This window comes from Dendrobates tinctorius, unplaced genomic scaffold, assembly GCF_039654945.1.
Source record: "Dendrobates tinctorius isolate UK_male_01 unplaced genomic scaffold, ASM3965494v1 ptg000071l, whole genome shotgun sequence".
In the NCBI taxonomy this organism is placed as follows: Eukaryota; Metazoa; Chordata; class Amphibia; order Anura; family Dendrobatidae; genus Dendrobates; species Dendrobates tinctorius.
The window spans coordinates 20,646,793-20,674,440 of record NW_027361739.1 but is presented as its reverse complement, the minus strand read 5'-3'; the positions used below and the strand labels follow the sequence as shown (position 1 = coordinate 20,674,440).

The window sequence follows — 27,648 nt, the reverse complement described above, 5'->3', positions numbered from 1 at the left end:
GTCAGCAAGAGATCAGGGAAGGCTATATATGGACACAGGAGAGTTAGAGAGAGATCAAGGAAGACTCTACAGGACACAGGAGAGTCAGCAAGAGATTAAGGAAGACTGCATAGGACACAGGAGAGTCCGCAAGAGATCAGGGAAGACTCTCTTTACAGGACACAGGAGAGTTGGACAAGAGATGAAGGAAGACTCTAAACAGGACACAGGCGAGTCATCAAGAGATCAGGGAAGACTATATATGACACAGGAGAGTCAGCGAGAGATCAAGGAAGACTCCACAGGACACAGGAGAGTTAGCGAGAGATTAAGGAAGACTCTGCATAGGACACAGGAGAGTCGGCAAGATCAAGGAAGACTCAGGACACAGGAGAGTCAACCAGAGATTAAGGAAGACTCTGCATAGGACACAGGAGTGTCGGCGAGAGATGAAGGAAGACTATATTGGACACAGGAGAGTCAGCGAGAGATCAGAATCATAGAATTGTAGAGTTGGAAGGGACCTCCTGGGCCATCTGGTCCAACCCCCTGCTCAAAGCAGGATTCGCTAAATCATCCCAGTCAGATGTCTGTCCAGCCTCTGTTTGAAGACTTCCATTGAAGGAGAACTCACCACTTCTCGTGGCAGCCTGTTCCACTCATTGATCACTCTAACTGTCAAAAAGTTTTTTCTAATATCTAATCTGTGTCTCCTCCCATTCAGTTTCATCCCATTGCTTCTAGTCTTTCCTTGTGCAAATGAGAATAAAGTTGATCCTTCTACAATGTGACAGCCCTTTAGATATTTGTAGACAGCTATTAAGTCTCCTCTCAGTCTTCTCTTTTGCAAACTAAACATTCCCAAATCCTGCAACCTTTCTTCATAAGACAGGGTTTGCAGACCGGTCACCATTCTGGTCGCTCTTTTCTGAACTTGCTCCAGTTTGTTGATGTCTTTTTTAAAATGTGGTGCCCAAAACTGGACACAATATTCCAGATGAGGTCTGACCAAAGAGGAGTAGAGGGAAATAATGACTTCACGTGATCTAGACTGTATGCTTCTGTTAATACATCCTAGAATTGCATTTGCCTTTTTTGCTGCTGCATCACACTGTTGACTCATATTCAGTCTGTGATCTATTAGTATACCCAAGTCTTTTTCACATGTGCTGTCACTTAGCCCTATTCCTCCCATTCTATATATGCTTTTTCCATTTTTATTGCCCAGATGTAGTACTTTGCATTTCTCCCTGTTAAAAACCATTCTGTTAGTTGCTGCCCACTTCTCCAGTTTATTTAAATCTTTTTGAATCCTCTCTCTCTCTTCTCTAGTATTAGCTATCCCTCCTAGCTTTGTGTCATCAGCAAATTTAATCAGTTTACCCTCAATTCCTTCATCTAAATCGTTGATAAAGATGTTGAACAATACAGGGCCCAGGACAGAGCCCTGTGGTACCCCACTTGAGACATTCTTCCAACTGGATGTGCAGCCATTTACGACCACTCTTTGGGTCCGATCACTAAGCCAGTTATGAATCCACCTAACAGTTGCCTTGTCCATTCCATACTTAATCATTTTTTCAATAAGGATTGTATGAGAGACTTTGTCAAATGCTTTGCTGAAGTCAAGATATACTATATCTACAGCATTTCCTTGATCCACCCAATCAGTGATACCGTCATAGAAGGAAATTAAGTTAGTCTGACATGACTTATTAGTTACAAACCCATGCTGACTCTGTTTAATCACTTCATTCTTATCCAGGTATTGACATACATGTTGTTTAATAATTTGTTCAAAGATCTTTCCTGGTATAGAAGTCAGACTCACCGGCCTATAGTTACCTGGGTCCACCTTCTTCCCCTTTTTGAAGATAGGAACAACATTTGCTCTTCTCCAGTCTTCTGGCACTTCTCCTGTTCTCCAAGAATTTTCAAAGATTATAGAGAGGGGTTCAAAAATTTCTTCTGCTATCTCCTTCAGTACTCTGGGGTGTAATTCATCTGGACCTGGAGACTTGAATTCATTTAGGCTAGCTAAGTGTTTCCTCACTATCTTTCTGTTTATAGATATCCTGGATTCTTCTATTCCCTTAATAGGACAGTGAATAACAGTTGATGTTACATTTCCTTTCTGAGAGAAAACAGATGCAAAATAGGAATTTAAAAGTTCAGCCTTCTCAACATCCTGTCTTACCATTTCATCATTTTCATCCTGTAAAAATCCTATAGCATCTTTGACTTTTCTTTTACTTTTGACATATCCCCAAAATCCTTTATTATTGCTTTTGACATCTCTTGCAAGCCTCAATTCATTTTCAGCTTTAGCTAATCTGATTTGTGCCCTGCAGGTTCTGCAGACAGCATTATATTCTTCTTTAGATATGCCTCCCTCTTTCCATTTTATAAACATTTTTTTCTTCCTTTTTAGCATGTGCTTAAGTTCTGTGTTCATCCATCCTGGTTTCCTTAACTGCTTCCTATTCTTCCCTCTTTTCGGAATTGTTAACAACTGTGCTTTGAGAATTTCATTTTTCAAGATTTCCCATCCTTCCTGGACATTTTTGTCTTTAAGGATATCCAGCCATTGGATCCCTCCAATTCTCTTTCTCAATCCCTTAAAATCTGCCTTTCTGAAATCTAACCTTGACGTCTGAGTCTTCACAGGTCTTCCGCCTCTAGTTAGCCAAAATTCTAAAATAGCATGGTCGCTACCTCCTAGGGTCCCAGCCACTTTTACCTCCTCAACCATTTCCTCCCTGTTTATAAGGATTAGATCCAAGGTAGCAGTTCCCCTTGTTTTCTCCCTTACCTTTTGGAAGATAAAGTTGTCAGCAAGAGAGGATAAGAATTTCCTTGACCTGTTAGTTTTGCCTGAGAGAGATTCCCAACAAATGTCTGGATAGTTGAAATCTCCCATGACAACTATGTCATATTTTTTGGAGAACTTGGCCATTTGATGCATAAAGAGTTCATCCATATCTTCAGCTTGCACAGGCGGCCTGTAGTAAATGCCTACAATGGTGTCCTTTCCATTGTTCTGTCCTTGTATTCTTACCCAAACAGTTTCCACAGAACTCCCAGTCTCTGAAGCTTCAATCTCTGTGCAGATATACGCGTTTCTAACATACAATGCGACACCCCCTCCTCGTTTATCAAGTCTGTTTCTTGCAAATAAGTTGTATCCTTCTAGTCTTGTATTCCAATCATGTGTATTGTCCCACCAAGTTTCAGTGATTCCAATGACATCATATTTCTTTTCCTGTGTTAGTAGTTCCAATTCTCCTTGTTTGTTGCCCATGCTTTGTGCATTAGTATAGAAACATTTTAGTTTGTGATTGGTTTCTCTTTCTCCAATATTTTTATTAATTAGATTCTTTCGTCTTTGTTCTTCCTTTCCACTTCTAATAGCAGAGTTCTCAATAGCATTTGTCAGGTGTATGGCTTTTTCTGGTCTTTTGCTTCCCTTCCCATGTTGTTCTAGTTTAAAGCTCTCCTTACAAGTGTAGCAAGGCGACTTCCAAATACATGCTTTCCAGTCTTCGTAAGGTGCACCCCATCTCTAGCAAGTAGTCCATCGTATAAGTAGTTCACTCCGTGATCCAGAAATCCAAATCGTTGCTGACGGCACCATCGACGTAGCCAGTTGTTCACCTGCAGAATCTTATTCCACCTCCTTGTTCCATGGCCATCCACTGGGAGGATGGAAGAGAAGACCACCTGCGCTCCCAGTTCTTTCACTTTCTTGCCTAAGTCTTCAAAGTCTCTGCAGATGGTTTCCAGGTCGTTTCTTGCAGTGTCATTTGTCCCCACATGTAGTAGCAGGAATGGGTAGTCATCTGTAGGTCTGAAGAGTCCTGATATCCTGTCAGACACATCTTTAATTTTTGCACCTGGAAGACAACACATTTCTCTTGAAGTTATATCCGGTCTGCAGATAGCGGCCTCTGTTCCTCTCAACAGGGAATCCCCCATGACCACCACTCTCCGTTTCTTCTTCACAACATTTTTCTTTCTCCATCCAGGAGGACTCTGAAGGCGTACAAGGTTGCTGTTTGTTGGCAAAGTCTTATCCTGATGTATTTCTTCATTGTTTTCCTGCGTGAGAGCCTGGTACTGGTTTCTGAGCAGTATGGGTGCTGACTGCCTCCTGATCCTCCTGCTTCTCTGGGTCACATGTCTCCATTCCTCTGTTTCTTCAGGTGCACTTCGAATTTCTTCTCTTTCTGTAACATGAAGAGATAATTCTGCTCTGTCCAAGAACTCTTCACCTTCCTTAATGATCTTCAACGTAGCTAACCTCTCTTCGAGATTTTGCAACTTTTCCTCCAACAGGGACACAAGCTTGCATTTGTGGCATGTGAAGTTTGGCTTTTCCACTGGTAAGTCTGTGAACATGTAGCAAGAAATGCAGCTCACCAAATGGCTCCTGGCCTCTTCCATCTTGAGATTTCTTAAAAACGATGAAGGATGAGCCCAAATTCGCGCGCCGATAGGCGCGCGGTTTTTCCGATTTCCTCTTTTCAGCTGCAACGGCCAAAACCCAGTGATCGTTGAGCTCGCGGAGACTCTTCACTTATCCCAGAAGGCACTGGGAATATGCAAATGATCTCCTCAAGACTCTTCCCCTGGTTTTCCGATTTCCTCTTTTCAGCTGCAACGGCCAAAACCCAGTGATCGTTGAGCTCGCGGAGACTCTTCACTTATCCCAGAAGGCACTGGGAATATGCAAATGATCTCCTCAAGACTCTTCCCCTGGTTTTCCGATTTCCTCTTTTCAGCTGCAACGGCCAAAACCCAGTGATCGTTGAGCTCGCGGAGACTCTTCACTTATCCCAGAAGGCACTGGGAATATGCAAATGATCTCCTCAAGACTCTTCCCCTGGTTTTCCGATTTCCTCTTTTCAGCTGCAACGGCCAAAACCCAGTGATCGTTGAGCTCGCGGAGACTCTTCACTTATCCCAGAAGGCACTGGGAATATGCAAATGATCTCCTCAAGACTCTTCCCCTGGTTTTCCGATTTCCTCTTTTCAGCTGCAACGGCCAAAACCCAGTGATCGTTGAGCTCGCGGAGACTCTTCACTTATCCCAGAAGGCACTGGGAATATGCAAATGATCTCCTCAAGACTCTTCCCCTGGTTTTCCGATTTCCTCTTTTCAGCTGCAACGGCCAAAACCCAGTGATCGTTGAGCTCGCGGAGACTCTTCACTTATCCCAGAAGGCACTGGGAATATGCAAATGATCTCCTCAAGACTCTTCCCCTGGTTTTCCGATTTCCTCTTTTCAGCTGCAACGGCCAAAACCCAGTGATCGTTGAGCTCGCGGAGACTCTTCACTTATCCCAGAAGGCACTGGGAATATGCAAATGATCTCCTCAAGACTCTTCCCCTGGTTTTCCGATTTCCTCTTTTCAGCTGCAACGGCCAAAACCCAGTGATCGTTGAGCTCGCGGAGACTCTTCACTTATCCCAGAAGGCACTGGGAATATGCAAATGATCTCCTCAAGACTCTTCCCCTGGTTTTCCGATTTCCTCTTTTCAGCTGCAACGGCCAAAACCCAGTGATCGTTGAGCTCGCGGAGACTCTTCACTTATCCCAGAAGGCACTGGGAATATGCAAATGAGCTCCTCAAGACTCTTCCCCTGGTTTTCCGATTTCCTCTTTTCAGCTGCAACGGCCAAAACCCAGTGATCGTTGAGCTCGCGGAGACTCTTCACTTATCCCAGAAGGCACTGGGAATATGCAAATGATCTCCTCAAGACTCTTCCCCTGGTTTTGAAGACTGTATAGGACACAGGAGAGTCAGTGAGAGATCAAGGAAGACTCTCTATACAGGACACAGGAGAGTCAATGAGAGATCAAAGAAGACTCTACAGGACACAGGAGAGTCAGCAAGAGAATAAGGAAGACTGCATAGGACACAGGAGAGTCAACGCGAGATCAAGGAAGACTATATTGGACACAGGAGAGTCAGCGAGAGATCAGGGAAGACTCTCTTTACAGGACACAGGAAAGTTGGACAAAAGATCAAGAAAGACTCTAAACAGGACACAGGAGAGTCAGCGAGAGATCAAAGAAGACTCTACAGGACACAGGTGAGTCAGCAAGAGATTAAGGAAGACTGCATAGGACACAGGAGAGTCGGCGAGAGATCAAGGAAGACTATATTGGACACAGGAGAGTCAGCGAGAGATCAGGGAAGACTGTATAGGACACAGGAGAGTCAGTGAGAGATCAAGGAAGACTCTATACAGGACACAGAAGAGTCAGTGAGGAAAGGCTATACAGGACACAGTAGAGTCAGTGAGAGATCAGGAAAGGCTATACAGGACACAGGAGAGTCAGCAAGAGATCAAGGAAGACTATACAAGACACAGAAGAGTCAGCAAGAGATTAGGGAAGGCTGTACAGGACACAGGAGAGTCAGCGAGACATCAAGGAAGACTACACAAGACACAGGAGAGTCAGCAAGACATCAAGGAAGACTCTCTATACAGGACTCAGGAGAGTCAGCTAGAACTCAAGGAAGACTTTATACAGGACACAGGAGAGTCAGCAAGAGATCTGGGGCATGCTATACTGCTGTGCGGCTCCTATTTCCCATACAATTTCAGATGCCATATTGGAGCTATTGTCAGTGTCACCTTATATGATGCTGTGCACTCCACACTTACTCATGAAAGATCAATGGCTTTGTGTATGTACAGCTAACCTAATACACATAGTAAAAATCATACATGGCATCTCAGTATAAAACAGAGTAAGACATTTATATAATGAAAGCTACAAATAAAATAAAAAATGTATGGAAACAGCAGATAAGCAGCAGCCTGGGCCTGACAGGAGCTGTTTATTATTCCTACATCACATGGAAATTTGTGCCTAGCTGTGCAATTAGGAACAAGCAGAATGGAGCAAATGAGCTGACCCGACAGCAGCAAGCAGATGGTACAGAGACTTGTCTCACCATACTGTACCTTGCAGAGTGGATTCATTAACTGATATGTAAAAAGTCTTGTTTGTGAACTCTGGGGCATTATCATTGATGTCCAGGATCTTCAGATGAATCCCGAGTCTTGTACCCACTTTCAAGGAAGTTTTGTTGATTGCATTGAATTTCCACTGCAAAGAAACAAAAAGGATTACTAAAGTTGCAGAGAACTTCAGCAGTTGGTGCTAATAAAGCAAAACGCAGCTGTGGTGAGAGATAACAAAGCAGCTGCCGAGCATATGGTCCGCGGAAAGTTCTGGCCAATTATCTATAGGAAAGGTGATTGTTTTTAATTGGGGTGTTAAAATTATTTTAATCAACACCTAATTTTCTATGTGGAAATAAAGATAGATAGATTGCCTGATTCAGACAAAAGCATTTTTCACGTATGCAAAAAAATGATATAAGTGTGATATGTGTGTTTAATCAATGTGTCATTAATATTTAGTAAGTATGATGTGGAGACACGAGGGTCAGTGGCTGCTCTCGTCCGCTGGCCTGGCTGTCTTTAGAGAGACCACATGAACCAGGGCTCATACTACTGAACGCTCACACTCCTTTCCTGTGGGCAGAATACTACTCAGACAACACAGTGAGGGTAAAACAGTGTGGCAATACTTTATTGAACCACCAACAGACAATACTACATAGTACAGTCCCAGCAAATGCACAAGATGGTGCAAATTACAGAGTCTCCTCCTTCCACTGGCTCGCTAGGATTAGAGCAGTGTCACAGATTTATCGCGACAAAAAAAGCAAGAATACCGCATCGTCTGATTTTTCCTACTTCAGCACTAATTAGAAGCACTTCACCCTCATATTAAATGGTGTAATTTTCTTTTAGCAGTGCAGGGGTTAATCTGCTCAATTGAGAACTCCTGGAAGCTTTAATGCCTTAAGGCTCTCAGCTGTGCACTGTTAGTTACTCCCATCTCCTATATAAACTGGGTCCTGTCTAGCACTCTTTGTCAGAGCAAGTGTTTTCTGCATGGCTGGAGGTTGTTGGTGCTTGTTGGAGAAAGCGTTTGGTGGATTTATCTGTAACCATTGCTAGGTTTTGAGTGTGTGATAATTCCCTTTCTTCTCCTACTTTGATTTAACCCCATTCTCCACTCCCTGGTGTTTACCTTTGTTGTTTATGTACGAGTATGTATATTTGTATGATTGGTATTTTCCTTTATCTCTGTTCATATTACCTTGTTAGTCTTGTTGATGTATTACGGTACACTACTACTCCCCTCTTCCCTGGGTGGGGGAACGGTACAGACTGAGGGCAGATTCAGGAGCTAAAGAAAGGTATGTGGCACTTACGTCTTCACGATCAGAAGTAATCCAGGGAACAGGGCAAGCTAAGGCACCATATATGTCTGAAATAATTAAGAATAAATGCTGTGTCATCACATTCCTCTCCCATCTTAATTAACAAGATGTGATAGGCTTCCGATCATCCTTCTCCTGGTCCTAGGCTTGACCTGGGTGACTCCTCAAATAATCGAGAACCATTGCCTCCACACATGGCGTCCTCCACATACCTTGGTTCTTGATAGCTGATAAAACAGAATGGTGTGGCACATCCTCTCACTCGATTCTTCAACTCAATGGTATTGTTATGCCAGTATCAATAGAACAACTTCTCCAACTCTTTCTCCCGCTTGAGGCTCCGGGTCCCAATGCAACAAACAGCTCTTGCGTTCAGGCTGCTTGTGACTGGGTACTTGATTCCTGGCTGCCACTGGATCTTTGATTTGGCAGGCAGTCAATTCTTCTTGGTCAAACTTATCGTCCTCCATGACATTCCGGTTATCCCAAAGGACCAATTCCTGTATCAAATCTGTCCAAGTGTCAGTGGCTCTGTTTTGGATCCGTCAAAGCTGGCACAACTACTGTAGTTACAATTTCCTGTTTGGGCTGTATATCCACTCCTGTTCCCTTCTCAAGGCCAAGCTGGTTGGGGTTGGACATAGTGCATCCAAAACCTGCAATATATGCCTCACCTATGGTCTGCTGGGACTGTCTACCTGCCTTCTTGGTTGTGGATCCCTTGAGCGCGCATCAGTGGTCTCGTCCGGTCCTTTGAAACATTGGATAGCACTCGTCCAAGTCATACGCTGGCTACTCGCCAGTGTGAGGGAACCCATTTGGTCAGTGTGTCATCAGTGTTTCGTTCAGTGTGACATCACTGTTTTCACAATTGGATAAATAAATTTAAAAAATGACAAAGCTTCTCCTATCCTTTGCATTGTTAAAAATGAAGGGCACGCAGATCAGATAGCTTACAGATGGCATACAGATGGCATACATTTGATTGTATGTATTTCTCACTGACCTATAGACTTGTTTTGACACTTTTCTTTTATGCTGCTGGAATAAATGGCCTTGTGAACAGCCCCATAGGCTATGCTCATATGTTGAGTTTTTGCTGTGGTTATTTTTTATGTTGAAAGAAGTGACATGCTGCATTTTGCAATAACACAGTACTCTGACAAAACAGTCAGGAAAAATAAACAAGTTGTGTGCATGAGATTTCTTTAATCTCATAGAATTTGCTGGTATTGTAAAACGCAGCTGAAAGTTTGCATTAAAAAACGAAGCAGAAAACATTGCAAAAATACAACATAGCAATAGACTATAATGGGTACCCATTTTATTCGTGAAGAACATAGACAAAACACGTCTGTGCAACACGGACAGCTGAATGAGACCTAAGTTCTATATACAGATAGAAGGGTGGATAGATATTGTAGATATGTATTAAATAGATAGATATGAGATAGATAGATAGACAGACAGACAGACAGACAGACAGATAGATAGATAGATAGATAGATAGATAGATAGATAGATACAATATTTTCCTAGTCCCTGAAGTACCATGTAAATCCATAGGACTTGGTCTATGTCAGGGTGGATAGATCCTCTCCTCCAGGGGCTGAGAACTTTCACTTACTTGGAATAAAGAATTGGCTTCATAGTCTACTTTCTGGTGCACGTAAATTGCTCCACTATCTTCATTTATATGGAAAAGCCCTTTGGGTTCTTCGTCCACTCCTTCCCCCTGCAGCTTATATATAAGCTGAGCATCATCTTCCAGTTGCACCTGCCAGATACCAGGAGAAGGGTTCAAAGAAATACAAAAATAAAGCAATGTCATTAAAATATACGTGCCGAGGTTTGCCACAGGGCATGTGACACTCTAGTACACCCCTAAGGCAACAAAACCTATTAACCAAAATCCACGTGATGTGTGCATTCATTGTGCCATCTTTCATAAGTGTGACAACCAAATGGGTTTATTTTTAGGTCTATTCTATTGCTCATGAAATCAGCAGGATCAGGAAAATGTTACTGAATATTAAACCGGCCTTTCTCAGCATACTGAGAGTTGTAGTATTCTAACAAATGGAGAAATGCTAGTTGGGCGCCATCATCTCACAAGCAATATGTATAATTAGTACAGAGCGAACATAAAAGCTTGTCGTTGGAATAAAATACTTTTTCCAAAAATGCTGCTGGGAGGTCCATATACTATATTTTGTAGATCTACAGTTGAGTAAATCTCATTTGAATTCCAAGCACAAGACTCCAGGTAGGAGAAGAGAGGGGAGATAAAAGGGGAGGCTTTTCGGGGGCGTAACAACTGTGGTTGCAAGATGGGCGACTGCAACTGGGCCCGGAAGACTTAGAGGACCTTAACAGAAGCAGCGGTCCCCCTTCAGTGAGGAAATTACAAAAAGGAGGGAGCTGAACGAAGGACTGATTGGAGTGAAATGAAGAGCCGTAGAAGGGGTTGTGGACCACGGAATGATGAGTGGGAGTGGCAGGGTGCAGAATGATGAGCAGACAGAGAGTGGAGAGTGGGGAGGTGATGCGGAATGACGTGGAGAGTGGGAACAGAATGACGAGCCAACGAGTGGGTTACTGCGGAATAAAGAGAAGAGGGAAGTTCAGAAGTTTGCCTTGGGGCCCATTATAATCTAGATACACCCTTGGGGAGGTACCATGGAATGACCAGTATTTGGGCCCCATTTATAAGTTTTCTCTGAGTAACATCAAAATCTAGTTACGTCACTAAGGTTCCCCCTTTAGATACAATATTATCCTCTATGTCAAATATATGGGTGTTTATTTGTGGGGTTTCTATAAATAAAATTACGAAAAACACCATTATTATTATATTTTAGTATGATATATTTATGACTTTATTTATTTGTATCTTAACTTTATTTATTACTAGCTGAAGAGCCTGGCGCTGCCTGGGCATAGTAACTAACTACGGTTAGTTATAACAAATTATAATGATTATATCTATATATAAAGCTGAGTGTAGAGCCCCGCCCACTCTGCCTAGCCACATTCACTATAATATCCCACATCATCCCATCAGCCAGATCCATCGGACTACTACCCCTAATATCCCACATCATCCTGTCAAAGCCACTGGACTACTACCCCTAATATCACACATCATCCCGTCAGCCAGAGCCACCGGACAACTACCACTAATATCTCACATCGTCTCATCACAGCCGCCGGGCTACTACCCCTAATATCCCACATCATCCCATCAGCCAGAGCCACCGGACAACTACCACTAATATCCCACATCATCCCGTCAGCCAGAGCCACCGTACTACTGCCCCTAATATCCCACATCAGCCAGAGCCACCGGACTACTACCCCTAATATCCCACATCATCCCGTCAGCCAGAGCCACTGGACTATTACCCCTAATATCCCACATCATCCCGTCAGCCAGAGCCACCGTACTACTCCCCCTAATATCCCACATCATCCCGTCAGTCAGAGCCACCATACTACTACCCCTAATATCCCACATCATCCCATCAGCCTGGGGTCAGAACCAGAGCGCTGAGTGGAACGGTCCTAATTTCCATACCAGGGATCCCTTTAAGAGAGGTCTGGCATCAGAACCAGAGCGCTGAGTGGATTTGCCCTGACTTCCATACCAATGATCCCTTTAATAGAAGCCTGGGGTGAGAACAGAGCGCTGAGAGATTTACCCTAACTTCCATACCGGAGATCCCTTTAAGAGAGGCCTGGGGTCAGTACCAAAGCGCAGAGTGGATTTGCCCTCACTTCCATACCAATGATCCCTTTAAGAGGGGCTTTGGATCAGAACCAGAGAGCTGAGTGGATTTGCCCTGACTTGCATACCAATGATCCCTTTAATAGAACCCTGGGGTCAGAATCAGAGCGCTGAGGGATTTGCCCTGACTTCCATACCGGGGATCCCTTTAAGAGAGCCTGGGGTCAGTACCAAAGCGCAGAGTGGATTTGCCCTAACTTCCATACCAATGATCCCTTTAAGAGACTCTGGGGTCAGAACCACAGAGCTGAGTGGAACGGTCCTAACTTTCATATCGAGGATCCTTTTAAGAGAGGCCTGGAGTCAAAACCAAAGCACTGGATGGATTTGCTCTGTCTTCCATACAAATGATCCCTTTAAGAGGGAAGATGTGCCTATAGGATGGAGGATGTGAGATGTGTATATGGGCACGGGAGGGGGGGATTCATTTCTGTCATGTGCTCTGTGCTCCTTTGTGGGGGGCAGACAATGGCTGGGAGCTTATGTTCCCAGGGATGCTAGATTTCTCCCACCATGTCAGCGTCTGCTGAGTTGTTGTCAAGTGGGAAAACTTGCTCATAGCAACCAATATCAGCTCAGCTTCTTTTGAACAGCTCTGGTGAAATGAAAGATGCTTCGTGATTGGTTGGTGATACACACATACATACATTCAGTTTTATATATATAGATTATATTTTATGTTACCAACTCTATTTTACCAAATAGAATAAGAACAGTAAATGTACTCCCTGGATATAGCATGTATATTTATTGGGGTATACATTACACAGGTTGTAGAATGGAAATTGTGCCCTTTATATTATAACATAGCAATTAAAATATGAAAATACTAGAACAAATGGAGTAAAAAAAATCTGTCTTTAAAGTACAAACAAAATCATTTTTATTTCTACATTAAACATAAATATAAACATACAATAAAATCATTTTCTCCAATAGATACATTAGTATTCAATAACTGGCAGGTGAATTTTGAACGAAGGACTCAGGTACAGTAAGTCTGGAGGTCAACACTTGTGATGAAGAGTGTAAGACTGGAAGGATCAAGTTCATGAGGAATAGACCATAGTATAATGTGATAATATACCTTTAAGAGGCCATATGTATAATGGATAGCTCAGGACTGATCCTTACCCATATCGGTCTCAGTATGACACCAGACTGCCAGCCCCTATGTGCGTTTCGCTTGGGCTTCCTCACAGCCCCCCGAGGAAGCCCACAGGCAAATGCACTGAACGGCCAATATACTATAATGGAGCCGACAGAGTGAACATGGGTATGTACGTCTACTGGAGGCTAATTATTTTTTTTTTTAGTTAGTACCTTTTTTAAACTCTATTTTATATGTGTTCACCTGTTTTTTCATGTTCATCTTTAGGTCTGGGTTTTAAGGTCTCCAAATGTTTTTTTTAAATTTGCTAAATTTTTGCCCAGATGTACTACAGAATACTAGCCCTCCCTCCAGGGTAGTTCTATATATGTCTGAATTACCACACTCCATCACCTGCAAATTATGTGACAATTTGGCAGTTCATGTAACTTTTATTGAGCTAAAAAGTTACAGAAGGTTGAACACAAAATACAAGTATTTTTGATTTTACGTCAAATTCATGAACCACATGCAAGGAATTATTGAACCCCAATTGAAGATAACACATACTATATGATTAGATTTATTCCTACCAATGAAGATTAAAATAATGCCAGCTTTAGCTATTTTTCCACATATTTTCGAAATCAAATAAATCTACTTCAGAGATGATTTATAACAAGCAGATGTTCCCAGCTAAGCTGTAGGCTGTTTCAAGGTGTGTCAGCCAATGTACAGAATATGAGGACATAGCTCACTATCTGTTAGATACAGGTAGAAGATATTTTCACTCCTCATTAGTAAAGAATAGATGCAATGCGCTGGGTTTGTTGCCTTGATTGTTTCTCTTCAGCTCTGGAGTCAGAAATATCCAGACGTCCATAATTGGGCCCATCTAGAGAAGGAGGGAGGTTTGGCAAGACCAACAGTGGTCCAATCATTTGTATATGAGTTGGCTTAATTTGGCTTTTGACTATTATTGTGACACCTTGCAGCCGTAATTTCCCATATAATTATTCTTTGTGTTGGGCATCATATTTACAGGTGTACTGCTAGGCTAAGTGTGAAGGTGTGGAAAATGGCTTAACACCTCTCTGAAGACCCATGTTCTATTAAATGTATGAAAACTGTATTTATGTGTTATCCTTCTGACCATTGCAGTTGTTGTTAGTCAGGGGTGACAGGGTTAAATGTAGGGCCGTCCCATAGTTAGGGAGTAGTAATAGGGACCTGTGTGTTAGTTCCTGGGAGTTAGGGAGTTTTTAGTGAGCAGGAGGCAATAGAGGGCGCCCTCAGAGGAAGGTGATTTCAGTGTGTGAGTGTGTGTGTGTGTGTGTGTGTGTGCCAAGATAAGGAAATAGAGCAAGTCCCAGCAAGAATTCTACAGTTGCCGCAGTTCGTCATAGCAGGCAAGTCTGGGGCACTTACAGTAAGTACTGGAAAAGCTAAAAGAAGCAGTTGAGTTAGTAGACCTAGAAAACAGTCAGGCTGGGGCAAGTCACTAATATGGCAGTTAGTGAGAGCTCCTTTACACTGTTCCCAAAGAGTGCAGTGGCCACAGCAAAATACATTGACCCGTGGGGCCCTAGAGTGTAGTTTCGGTGCAGTGGTCGCAGCAAAACACATTGACCCACGTGTGAGCCAGTACCAGGTAGATGGAGTTACCCAAATTGCCCTGCTGTTCATCTGTAGCATTCATCACCATCCATGCCCACCAAGAATATGCCTCTGTATTATGCAGAAGAAAACAGCAAGCTTATTTCCTGCTACGCTCTGTAAATAAGTTTGATTGTCAGTAAAACGGACTTTATTTTTACAAATTTGTCTGGTTTCTTCATCATGAGCTTAAAGGGGTCTGGCGCTGCACAAATTACAGCAGAGCTGAACCTGAAAAAGTCCATAACAGTAATACAACCACACGCACCAAGTCAGGACCCCCGTTTTAATGTAGCGTGCCAGGCATGGAAGGCAAGTACCTTGTCTATAGCTACCACTGCGCGCCACGTTACATAAGAGTGATCAAACAGACGATAAAATAATCAGGTTGACCTTAAATTATAATTCTTCACAGTAGAGGGGAGGTAACAGTTTACAAGCACACAGCTATGATACAGTTCAGAGCTGAAGTTGATCTCAGGGGTTTTATTCAAGCTTCTTTTCATTACACAGAATCACTTTTCTTTATGCAATGCTTTATCAACATACAGCTCTGGCAAAAATTAAGAGACCACCACATCAAAACCCTGTCATGGGCAGCCCATTCTCCAGACCTGAACCAAATTGAAAACCTTTGGAATGTGATCAAGAGGATGATGGATAGTCACAAGAGATCAAACAAAGAAGAACTGTTTAAATTTCTGTGCCAGAAGCAGTGTGAAAGACTGGTGGATAGCATGCCAAGACGCATAAAAGCTGTTTTTAAAAATTATGGTTAATCCACAAAATATTGATTTCTGAACTCTTCCTGATTTAAAACATTAGTATTGTTGTTTCTAAATGATTATGAACTTGTTTTCTTTGCATTATTTGAGGTCTGAAAGCACTGGGTTTTTTTATTTTGACCATTTCTCCTTTTCAGAAAAAAAAAAAAATTATTGCTTGGAAATTCGGAGACATGTTGTCAGAAGTTTGTAGACTAAAAGAACAATTTACATTTTACTCAAAAATATGCCTATAAAGAGAAAAATCAGACAAACTGAACATTTGGAAGTGGTCTCTTAATTTTTGCCAGAGCTGTATATAACTTCACAGATAACTTCTCTTCACACACAGTGTCTTAACCTAAGCAGAACTGTACCTTTCCCATGCAGTGAGGTGGGGGTGGGGGGAGAGGGATGAGTCCGGTGCTGTAGCTCTCTCCTATCTTAATTTAATAAAAATGCTTCTGGCTGTCCTGACTGATTCTATGATTACAGCAGCCACTTCCCAGGGAGATCTGGTCTATCCAGCTTGTATGAGTTCAGTCTGACAGGAGACTCTCTAAGGTTACGTTCAGATTTGCGTATGTCAGAACTGCGGAGGGCTGCGTAGTTCCTCCGTGAAGTTCTGCCCACTGCCGCACCTCCTCCGAGTCTCTGTCCCTACATTATACTGCTTTCCGATGGCAATAACCTGAAAACAGATTCCCTTTAATCAAGTAGGTAATGCCAGAAGATCTCAGCTCTGAAGTTTGCAGAATTGTGAATGAGGCTTTTGACTATAGCACAAACTAAATAAACAACCAACCAGTCCTTACTTATAATAAATGGGACAAAAATGAAGAGATCCATAAAAAATCGTATTTATTTAAATTCAAATAATAAAAACCAGCCATAAAAAACAAGCAGAATGTCTCATGAACAGGACAGGATAGCACTCAAATATTAATCCTCATAATAAAAGTGTTTAACTATTGCATAAAATTAATACCTTCTAAGAAAACCGTTGCCACACGATCATAATTTATAAATATCCAAATAATAAATTATAAAGTGAACAGTGCAAAAATAGATTTAAAGGATATATCTATATGGGCAAATGAACAAAGAGGGCACAATAGAGCTCAACTAATAGGGACAAAAATAGAGTACAAGGAGCTGCAGCAAAATGAAATAGTGAATACAGGCCACTAATGTAATGATAACCAGTATTAAACCTGAAAAAAAAAACAAAAAGTAAGAAAGCGATTCACCTTAATGTGCAGCAAAGATTCCCGTCCTGGTACCCCGACGCGCGTTTCACCGCTGGGTTTCTTCCTGGAGCTCTATTGCTCCCTCTTTGTCCATTTGCCCATATAGATATATCGTTTAAATCTATTTTTGCACTGTGCACTTTATAGTTTATTATTTTTTTATGTCTGGTTTTATTATTTGAATTTAAATAAATATGAATTTTTATGGATCTCTTCATTTTTGTCCCCTTCATTATAAGTAAGGACTTGTTGTTTATTCTGAGTTGAAGTGCCATTTGAATTGATTTTTGGACACTTTATTGATGGTATATAACACAAGCTGTGATTTTTTTTTTTATGGATGAAAATTCACTTTACCATGACTGAACTCTTGATTTCATTGTTAGCAAGCTGCCATTAAATATTTGGACAAGTTTTTTCATGGAATTTGTAAGTTCTGTTGCTGGGTATATTCACTTTGGTGCTAAGATAGGTGGAATTAACTCAGGGGTGGTTATGAAAGAGGGACGGGGAGTGGGAAATAAACTTCAGTCATGATACCAGGGCCCTGGTGCTTGTGGGGACTGCCAACCCCTCTGTCACATAAGAAGTCACCCACATTATTAATGGCACACAGAGCCTTGCTACACATTTGGCTTTGAGGCATTGTGAGTATAAAGAATGATGCCAACATTATTATTCATTGCTCACATTGGCATAAGAGACTTGTGTTTGGCGCCCCCTGTCTACCTGCACTTTACGTTACCTCTCATGCCCGTACCAGATATCTTACCAACCCCGTCACACGGTAGGGACTGCATTACATTAGATGTTCGGGGCTGTGTAATTATAAGAAAACACGGACAATTTTATCTCAGGTAGTAGATGATTGCAGAACATAATTACTTGAGTAATACAGCAAGCTTATTAAGAAGGAAGAACAGTAAATGCCAAAATAATTAGCAGAAGGCGAATATGTGGGAAGTATCACAAAAGATTCCTGCAAGTGCATTCCTGTGACGTTAAAGGGGCCAGTAACTTCATGTAAGCGATGTGCCTGATTATAAAAGCTGGTAAATGGGTGGAATGTTATGTGGCTGTAAAATGGCATTCATGGGCTTTTTCACAGTTACAATAACACAATTAATTCCCCAGACTTAAGAATCTGTTGCTTATTGCTGTTAAACTATTTAATTTGTTTCCAAAAAATAAGCAGTGCTTCCCCATGTAATGCTTGAGGTCCTTCCTTTGTTTTCCTATCTTACTACATATATTGAATGTGTTTGCAAAAATGTATTGGCTTCCTATGCATTAGCGCTGACTCTATTGTCACCAGTCACCCATCATTTTATAATTGATATGTACTACTCCTGTGCTGCACTCACCCTTCTGCTGGTAGAGTCACTGTGTACATACATTACATTACTGATCCTGTACTGATCCTGAGTAACATCCTGTATTATACTCCAGAGCTGCACTCACTATTCTGCTGGTAGAGTCACTGTGTACATACATTACATTACTGATCCTGTACTGATCCTGAGTTACATCCTGTATTATACTCCAGAGCTGCACTCACTATTCTGCTGGTGAAGTCACTGTGTACATACATTACATTACTTATCCTGTACTGATCCTAAGTTACTTCCTGTATTATACTCCAGAGCTGCACTCACTATTCTGCTGGTGGAGTCACTGTGTACATACATTACATTACTGATCCTGTACTGATCCTGAGTTACATCCTGTATTATACTCCAGAGCTGCACTCACTATCCTGCTGGTAGAGTCACTGTGTACATACATTACATTACTGATCCTGTACTGATCCTGAGTTATCTCCTGTATTATACTCCAGAGCTGCATTCACTATTCTGCTGGTGAAGTCACTGTGTACATACATTACATTACTTATCCTGTACTGACCCTGAGTTACATCCTGTATTATACTCCAGAGCTGCACTCACTATTCTGCTGGTGGAGTCAATGTGTACATACATTACATTACTTATCCTGTACTGATCCTGAGTTACATCCTGTATTATACTCCAGAGCTGCACTCACCCTTCTGCTGGTAGAGTCAGTGTCACTGTGTACATACACTACATTACTGATCCTGTACTGATCCTGAGTTACATCCTGTATTATACTCCAGAGCTGCACTCACTATTCTGCTGGTGAAGTCACTGTGTACATACATTACATTACTTATCCTGTACTGACCCTGAGTTACATCCTGTATTATACTCCAGAGCTGCACTCACTATTCTGCTGGTGAAGTCACTGTGTACATACATTACATTACTTATCCTGTACTGATCCTGAGTTACATCCTGTATTATACTCCTGAGCTGCACTCACCATTCTGCAGGTAGAGTCACTGTGTACATACATTACATTACTGATCCTATACTGATCCTGAGTTGCATCTTGTATTATACTCCAGAGCTGCACTCATTATTCCGCTGGTGGAGTCACTGTACATACATTACATTACTGATCCTGTACTGATCCTGAGTTACATCCTGTATTATACTCTAGAGCTGCACTCACTATTCTGCTGGAGCAGTCACTGTGTACATACAATACATTACTTATCCTGTACTGATCCTGAGTTACATCCTGTATTATACACCAGAGCTGCACTCATTATTCTGCTGGTGGAGTCACTGTACATACATTACATTACTTATCCTGTACTGATCCTGTGTTACATCCTGTATTATACTCCAGAGCTGCACTCACTATTCTGCAGGTGGGGTCACTGTGTACATACATTATATTACTTATCCTGGACTGATCCTGAGTTACATCCTGTATTATCCTCCAGAGCTGCACTCACTATTCTGCTGGTGGGGTCACTGTGTACATACATTACATTACATTACTTTACTTATCCTGTACTGATCCTGTGTTACATCCTGTATTATACTCCAGAGCTGCACTCACTATTCTGCTGGTGGGGTCACTGTGTACATACATTACATTACTTATCCTGTACTGATCCTGAGTTACATCCTGTATTATCCTCCAGAGCTGCACTCACTATTCTGCTATTGGAGTCACTTTGAACATACTGTACATACTGTGGTACAGCAAAGGGTGTTTTACTGGATGGGAGATACATTTCTCCCAGCAGGTTAATGTTTGGCCGGGATTTTTCCTAAAGACAGGACCTGCGATGATGTCATGGTCACGTGATCAGCCCATGTGATGTCTACCTCACCGGTGGGAGGGGTTATGGGCTATGTAATGGAGGGTGATATTTGGCACATGGTGAGTGTGTGTGGAAGATACAGGAACTTGGCTGGACTTAGCCTGAATCTGTTTGTTGGACTGCAGAGCTATAGCAGCAAGACTCCAAACAACCCTGGGAATGGCACCTGGTGGATGCTGCTGACCTGACAGCCACTTAGTTAAGCCCGTCCCTTACAAGGGTGAGTCTGGGATCAGTGGTTCTCCAAGCTGGAGTCTATTTGTGTTTTTCCGTTGCTTTCTGTTAACCTGCTGTTTCAAAGTGACATTAAACCACTGAAGTTGGACTATAGCCTGCGTGTTGCCTCATTACTGCGTCCCTGCCATTACCTACCAGAGCGAATCCCTACAGTACATACATTACATTACTGATCCTGAGTTACATCCTGTATTATACTCCAGAGCTGCACTCACTATTCTACTGGTGCAGTCACTGTGTACATACATTGCATTACTTATCCTGTACTGATCCTGAGTTACATCCTGAATTATACTGCAGAGCTGCACTCACTATTCTGCCAGTGGAGTCACTGTGTACATACATTACATCACTAATTCTGTTTACATCCTGTATTATACTCCAGAGCTCAACTCACTATTCTGCTGGTGGAATCGCTTTTTACATTAATTTTCTTGATCCTTAGGTACAGCCTGTATTACACTCCACAGTTATACTTACAATTCAACTATTTGCTACTGTAAACAGTGAACAGGAACATTCACTGCTTGATGAAGCTCTGATTTTACACTGGAATTCCAGATTTCTGTACAGCGTCTGCTATAAAATATCACATCCCTTTGTTTGGCCTCTCATTTGAAGTGTCATTTGGTCAAAAAGGGGTTCAAAAGCAGAGAACTTCCACCTCCCCAATATCCTGTCTCTACCCTACATGGACATACAGTATAGCAGGAGTCAATGGCGGATCTTAATAGGGGCGGATGGGGCGGTCGCCCCGGGCCCAAGGTTTTTAGGGGGCCCAGGCAGGGGCCAATCCAGTCGGTCGGCATCGCATATGATCTGTCACTGTGTGAGCCGCCCGCCGCCGCCCAGTGGCGTAGGAACTTGGAAGGGGGGCGGGCAGTCCCAGGCAGGAGCAGAAGTTCCTCCTCTCTCTGTGTGCTGTGGGCGGTCGGGACTGAGAAGCGTGGAGGCGGCGGCCGGCCGACTGGCAGTGCACAGTGAGGACTCGGAGAGAAGAGAAGAGGCGGCAGGGCAGGTGGGTCACTGACAGTCTGACACTCACCGTCGGCATCACCATTTGGGAGGAGGATGCTCTGCCTCTCTCCCCAGCCTCCCTGGCTGCTCCCTCCAATCCAATGCATTATGCAATTTATGCGGCTGCCTCCATGCTCTGCCTCTCCCCAGCCTCCCTGGCTGCTCCCTCCAATGCATTATTATGCCGCATAACATAATGCATTGGAGGGAGCAGCCAGGGAGGCTGGGGAGAGGCAGAGCATGGAGGCAGCCGCATAATGCATTGGAGGGAGCAGCCAGGGAGGCTGAGGAGAGGCAGAGCATGGAGGCAGCCGCATAATGCATTGGAGGGAGCAGCCAGGGAGGCTGGGGAGAGGCAGAGCATGGAGGCAGCCGCATAATGCATTGGAGCCGGGAGCAGAAAATGTTTTCCTGGGAAGGGGGGTACAGGGGCCCAGGTTTTATGAATAGCCCCGGGCCCATAGTCCACTTAATCCGCCACTGGCAGGAGTGCACAACTTGTGGCTTGAAGGGCCACATATCACATTTGATGCCTTTCTGTATGACCTTAAACTATATGGTCACAGAACTGCCTGACGGTGTCTGGAGGCCGCTTACGTGTATTTTCCATGTTAAGGAGTAGAGTCGGGTAGCATCATAGGGATGGGTGACTATTAATGGTGCGCTGTGTGGTCACACCTGTGACCAAGTCATCAACAAGGTAAGTAACACATAAAGAAGAGGAAAGGCATGACGCTGCCATATTCATATTCATTGTGTTTAGAAGGAGAATGGAAAGACTTGGCTGTGTCAGTGTGTGGCATAAACTACAATTGAGAAATCTGAATCTACTGTCTTTTCATTTCTGGATTGTGAATGAAAGAGAATACGACATCTATCCTCCTGTTAGTTGGGAGTCCTAAATATGGCATGAGTGCCTATTACATATTTGTAAGGATATTTGTAAGGATTTTTGCGTGCGAGCGCACCAAAATGCAACATGGTGCGTTCGGCGCACACCGGTGCACCTTCAAAAGTGCGCAGCGCACGCAAAAATCCTACCAGCGTATGGTCTGCGCACCCTATGCTAAAGATAGGGTGCGCAGATCGCATGCAGCCGTGTGCGATGATAGGAGGAAATGACCGAACGGGGTGGGCAGGGGGCGGGGCTTAGCGTCGTCGTGCGCTGCATGTAAAATGCGCTAGTCTGAAACCAGCCTAAGTCGAGTTTTTTAATCCATGTGGGCATGCACTTCACCTCTTCTCTAAGGAAGTCTTCTTGAGAGCCATGCCCATTTTGGTTGAAGAGACTAGCTTTATATCCCGTAAAGACAGAACCATATCTCAGGAATGGAGAGTCATAGGAACAAAAGAAAATCATCACAAGATTCAGGAGAATAGTGGCATTTTTACTAGATAAGAAAAAAATACATATTTATGGCAAGTGGCAAGTCCCCTTTAAGTGTTCATTGTCATTTTATACAAGGAAATACTGCAGTTCTTACCGTGCCAATTAGTTTTGGGTAAGGGCCTGGCAACTCTTCTTGAAGGGTGAAGGTGTCGATGATCCAATCTCTCTTCTGGCGGCTTTGTGCAATTCTGCGCTGCAACCTCTGTTGGAACATGACAAAGTAACATTAAGACATATTTCAGATTTACTGGCAGTGGACCAGTCTTATCAGAACCAAAAATAATGACAGTATCTGTTCATTGTCATCATTTAGTGACAACTCAACATATTGTATCTCGCTGTTACCTGGGGCACCACATTTAAAGAGGTAATTGCACCACATTGCACTTTAATTAGGCATGCATGAAGACTTTCTATACCTACTGCTTATTCTGCTTCTCTAATTTCTAGGTGCTAACATGAGTCATTTAAAAAATGCTCCGAGCAGCAACAGAGAAAGTATCTACAATGAAGGCATGTACGGCAAACAATGGTAGGTGTGCTGGATCCTGTTATTCCACCGCCCCAGGTGGAAGCTTATACTTTCAACAATATCCTCAGAAACACATGGCCAAGGCAGTCAGGCTAAGAGGGCAAATGCCTAGGGAGCATAGCTAAAGGGGCAATTTCACATTTTTTCTACTGACACGTAAATATTTGAGCAATAAATTCACTAAAGATAAATGTTGTCACTCATCGATCCCACCCTACTCTCCAATTATCACCCACGAAGTAACAAACTCCACGTAATGACACAATATCGAATTTTCTCTTATGCCCATCTTAGGAGAACAAAGGGATGTTCTTGAGACAACAACTCTTTTCCTGTGCCCTATTAGGCAGGGAAAGCGGGGTTTCCATTGCTCACCTCTATTATGGATGGAGTCATGTTGAGGCCCCTTTACATTTAGCGATGCACCAGCGATCACGACCACGAAACAACCCGGTCAGGATCGCTGGTGCATCGCTAAATGGTCACTAGTGAGCTGCCAAACAGGAGATACCTACTGGTCTCAACATATTTACAAAAAATAGAATACAAAAGCAACTATTGCATTATTATATGCATTATTTCTCCTGGACTGTCACTGTAGAATAATTCTGTTTCCTTGCAAATAACCACCAATCTTTGGGATCCCAGGAGCAAGACATCTTGTTTTTTTTTTAATTGGGCTTCCTTCTTCTCTGCCTCTTACCTACCTATCTTCTGTATGAATACAAACTAAAAATTACAGCGGCATACTGCACACGCTACAATGTGCGCAAAGATTGAATATGTGACATTTAAACTGCATTACTGCTCTAGAAATCATGCTTATGAAATGAAGCCACTTAAGGCTGGTTTCACACTTGCGTTTTTTTTTGCGGTATTTTAGCGCTAAAAAACGCATGCGTTTTTTTTCCCTATACTTTGCATGGGATGCGCTTATGTGCGCATACACATGCGTTTGTATGCGTTTTTTCGCGCATGCTTTTTTTGCGGTATGCGCTCGGGCGCACAAAATGCATCCTGTTGCATTTTTTGGGCGTCCAACTTGCCTCAAAAAAAGCATGCGCACGCAATGAGTTTTTTTACAGCAAGACACCCATTATATGTCTATGGGTGCGCATATGTGCGCATTGGCATGCTTATGTATGCGTTTTTTTGCGCATGCGTTTTTTTTTTACCATTAGTTGGACAATGGAATTTAGGGGTTTGGGTTAGAGTTAGGGTTAGTTAAGGGGGTTTAGGGTTAGGGTTAGCTAGGGTTAGGGTTAGTATGGTTTGGTTAAGGGTTAGGGTTAGGGTCAGGGTTAGGGTTAGGGTTAGTATGGTTTGGTTAAGGGTTAGGGTCAGGGTCAGGGTTAGGGTCAGGGTTAGGGTTAGGGTCAGGGTCAGGGTTAGGGTTAGTAAAGTCATGGTTTGGGTTAGTGTGAGGGGCCACCTAATGTTGGAAAAAAACGCAAACGCGGTAAAAACGCACTAAAAACGCATACAAACGCATAAAAACGCTGCGTTTTTTTCATGCATGCTCATAAAAATGCTTGAAAAAAACGCAGCATTTGTATGCGTTTGTATGCGTTTTTTCAATGCGTTTTTTTGCGGGAAAAACGCGCTGCAAAAAAAAGCAAGTGTGAAATTAGCCTAACCCATGAGCTGCATTTTTTTAGTGGATGCCGAAGCTACATGCTTCATACCTGGTGGACTCGCCTTACACTAAACAGAATCTATGGTATTATACAAACTTTCTTATTGTCATATTACACCATGATCCCTGGTTTGTCCTCCTACATTACAATACTCCAAGCCTCACTCGTGCATAATTTTGTCTCTTTACTTTGTAATTTTTGGCTGCCAGACTATTGCACTTTCATTGTAGAAACGATCAGTTCCCTTACAAGGAGTTAAATCCAAAATGAACAGATTTATAGGAACGTAAAACATTTTCAGCATTTGTTATATAAGCACAACAAATTTTTTCAGACCTTGACACCATGAATCGAATATATGCCTACCCACGTTCACCTATCTTCCAAGTTGCCCTGACCAGACATCCATTCATTTTATCGTTCAAGTACTTGCATTTTGTCTGGGATGACCCCCTACAATCCTTCCTTCCTTGCATGTGGGTCGCCCTCCCAGGGCTGTGGGGTACTCGGTACCAGACCGGTCTCTCAAATGGGAATGTCACAGCAGCGGTGACCCTGTCCGTGGCCTTCGGCGCCCATTGTAAAAGGGAGATTGAATGGTGAAATGTAGTTGAAATGAATAGTTCATGACGCCACCTGTGGTGTTCGGCAAGGGAGTTGTTAAGCCGACGCTGCATGCAGATCCTCTGGGACTGATGGTGTAGTGCAGCTGTGATGTTGTAGCCCTCCACAGTCAAGGCTGTAGTCCCAGAGCAGTGTAGATAAAGGGTTAGGAAGAAGGTGCAGTGTTTGGCACGAAGATGTAGCAGTGCTGAGGATGTTACAGGAAGGAGGCAAGGACACAACAGGATGCAGTTTCTTTACCTTTACTTGGCAAACGCAGTCCAGGGTCCTGGTTACAGATGGCACAGGAGCAGGCTAGCCTGTAAGCAACTCAGGGATCTCTCTATCAGATGGGTTGTGTAGTCTCCTTCCTAGCGCTGGCTTGAGGTACATCCAGTACTGTGTTACACTGAAGTTCCTCCTTCTTATCTTCTCTTAGAACTACCTCGTATGGCAGACAGCTGTAGCCCTCTATCTCTCTTGGCTCACCAGTCGCTGTTGTGCCTCCGAGTCTTAGTTGGGAATAGAGCATTTACAGCTTCCTACTCCTCTGGTTTCTATTGCAGGACCTTCAGTATCCATACAACCGTGGAGACCAGGCTCCAGATCATGCGCTATCACCGGGAGGGAGCTCTCTGTCTTCAGCTCAACCTCCAGCTTCTCTCCACGCGTCTACACATGTTGCCCTCCTCACACTAACTCCTATTTCCCCTCCTGGCCCTCAGAGCGCACTCCTCCCCCCATCCTGGTTCAGAGCTCCCTCTGCTGGCCCGGAGTGGGAACCATGTTGCATGTCATGGTTAACTGCTAGAGAGACCCTTCCTTGCTTCCAAGCATGACATCACCCTCCCTGGAGGAAGGCAATGCCATTGTAGCGACCATACTCCTGGGGGCGCCACAGATGCTTGCTTTCTTCTTTCCTCTATCTCCCTCTTCCAACCCTCCTTTCTCTCTCTCTCTCCCTCTTCCTCCATTTCTCTCATTCTCTCCCTCTTCCGCCTTTTTTCTCTCCTCTCTTCCCTTCTCCTTTTCTCTCTCTCCCTTTCTTATGTTCTCTCTTCCTTCCCTCCTTCCTTCCTTTCTCTCTCTCTTCCTTCCTTTCTCTGTCCCGCTTTCTTTATTCCTGCCTTCCTACTTCTCTCTCTATATATGTCTCTCTTTTCCTTCACTCCTTTCTCTCTCTCCCTCGTCCTCCCTTTCTCTGCCTGTCTCTTTCTCTTCCTTCTTTTCTCTCTCCATCTCTCTCTTCCTTCCTTCTTTACTCTCTATCCCCCCTTATGTTCTCTCTTTCTTCCTTCCTATCTCTGTCCCTCTTTCTTTCTCCCGTCCTTTCTACTTTTCTCTCTCTCTATCTCTCCCTTCCTTCCTTACTCTCTCTCTCTTCTTTTCTTTCCCTCTCAATTCCTTTCTGTCTCTTTTCCTTCATCCAACGCCTGTCAACAGCCTAGCTCCCATTACTTCCATAGCATTCCTATATTGACATGCTCAGCCTATTAGCATAATGTGTATAGGGGAGCTCTTACAATCGGAACAGTTGGTACAGAATATCTCCATACATTGCAGTCTACACTTGTTAACAAGACTCTGATTAAGTCATTGTGAAACAATGATCCTTTAGCTTCCTTTTTTTAGAACAGTTTTTAAGTTTGCAGAACAGCAAGAAAAAAATATCACTTTTTCAAGGTACTGAAAGGTGAGAAATAAGTCACTTGTTCTTCTGTGATATCTGGAAGAATTTTTTTCCTTCTCTTCTCACCCGCCACAGATTGTTTAATACTTAGGAGGACTAATTGGTTGTCCATGTTATTTGCAGTCACCTGGTAGAATGATGGCACATTCAACATCGTAATACCTTGACAGTGTGAGATATTTCCTAGGAGATTAGTTACTGACCCTGCAGGTATCTACCAGAATACTGTTCAAAAAACCACAACGTAGAACATAGACATGTAAAAAAAATTATCAAACAGAAATACTAAATTGGCTGGTAGAAGGTAACAAATTAGCAGGAGGAAAACTGCAAGTGCTAATGTGATTAGTGGAGACAGATGTCGAATTGATGAGTAAAGTTTGTTTCTTACAAAGACCCGATAACCTCCGAAAGATTCAACTTCTTATAAAAACTAATAGCACAAACTAAATCTAATCATAAATGGTATATAGTAACGACATAGACATGGAGACTATTTTCCAATGC

At 43.0% G+C, this 27,648-nt stretch overlaps 1 protein-coding gene across 1 annotated transcript in view; it reads right to left on the bottom strand.

Annotated features, from left to right (window-relative positions):
• Positions 1–27,648, bottom strand: part of LOC141096088 (cadherin-like protein 26) — a 162,892-nt gene that overhangs the window by 48,693 nt on the left and 86,551 nt on the right. Inside the window, exons 3-5 of the mRNA XM_073582494.1 lie at positions 22,774–22,881; positions 9,920–10,069; positions 6,959–7,103 (exon numbers count right to left, since the gene is read on the bottom strand). Of these exons, the coding sequence (XP_073438595.1) occupies positions 6,959–7,103; positions 9,920–10,069; positions 22,774–22,881 (403 nt within the window). The remainder of the gene's footprint in view (positions 1–6,958; positions 7,104–9,919; positions 10,070–22,773; positions 22,882–27,648) is intronic.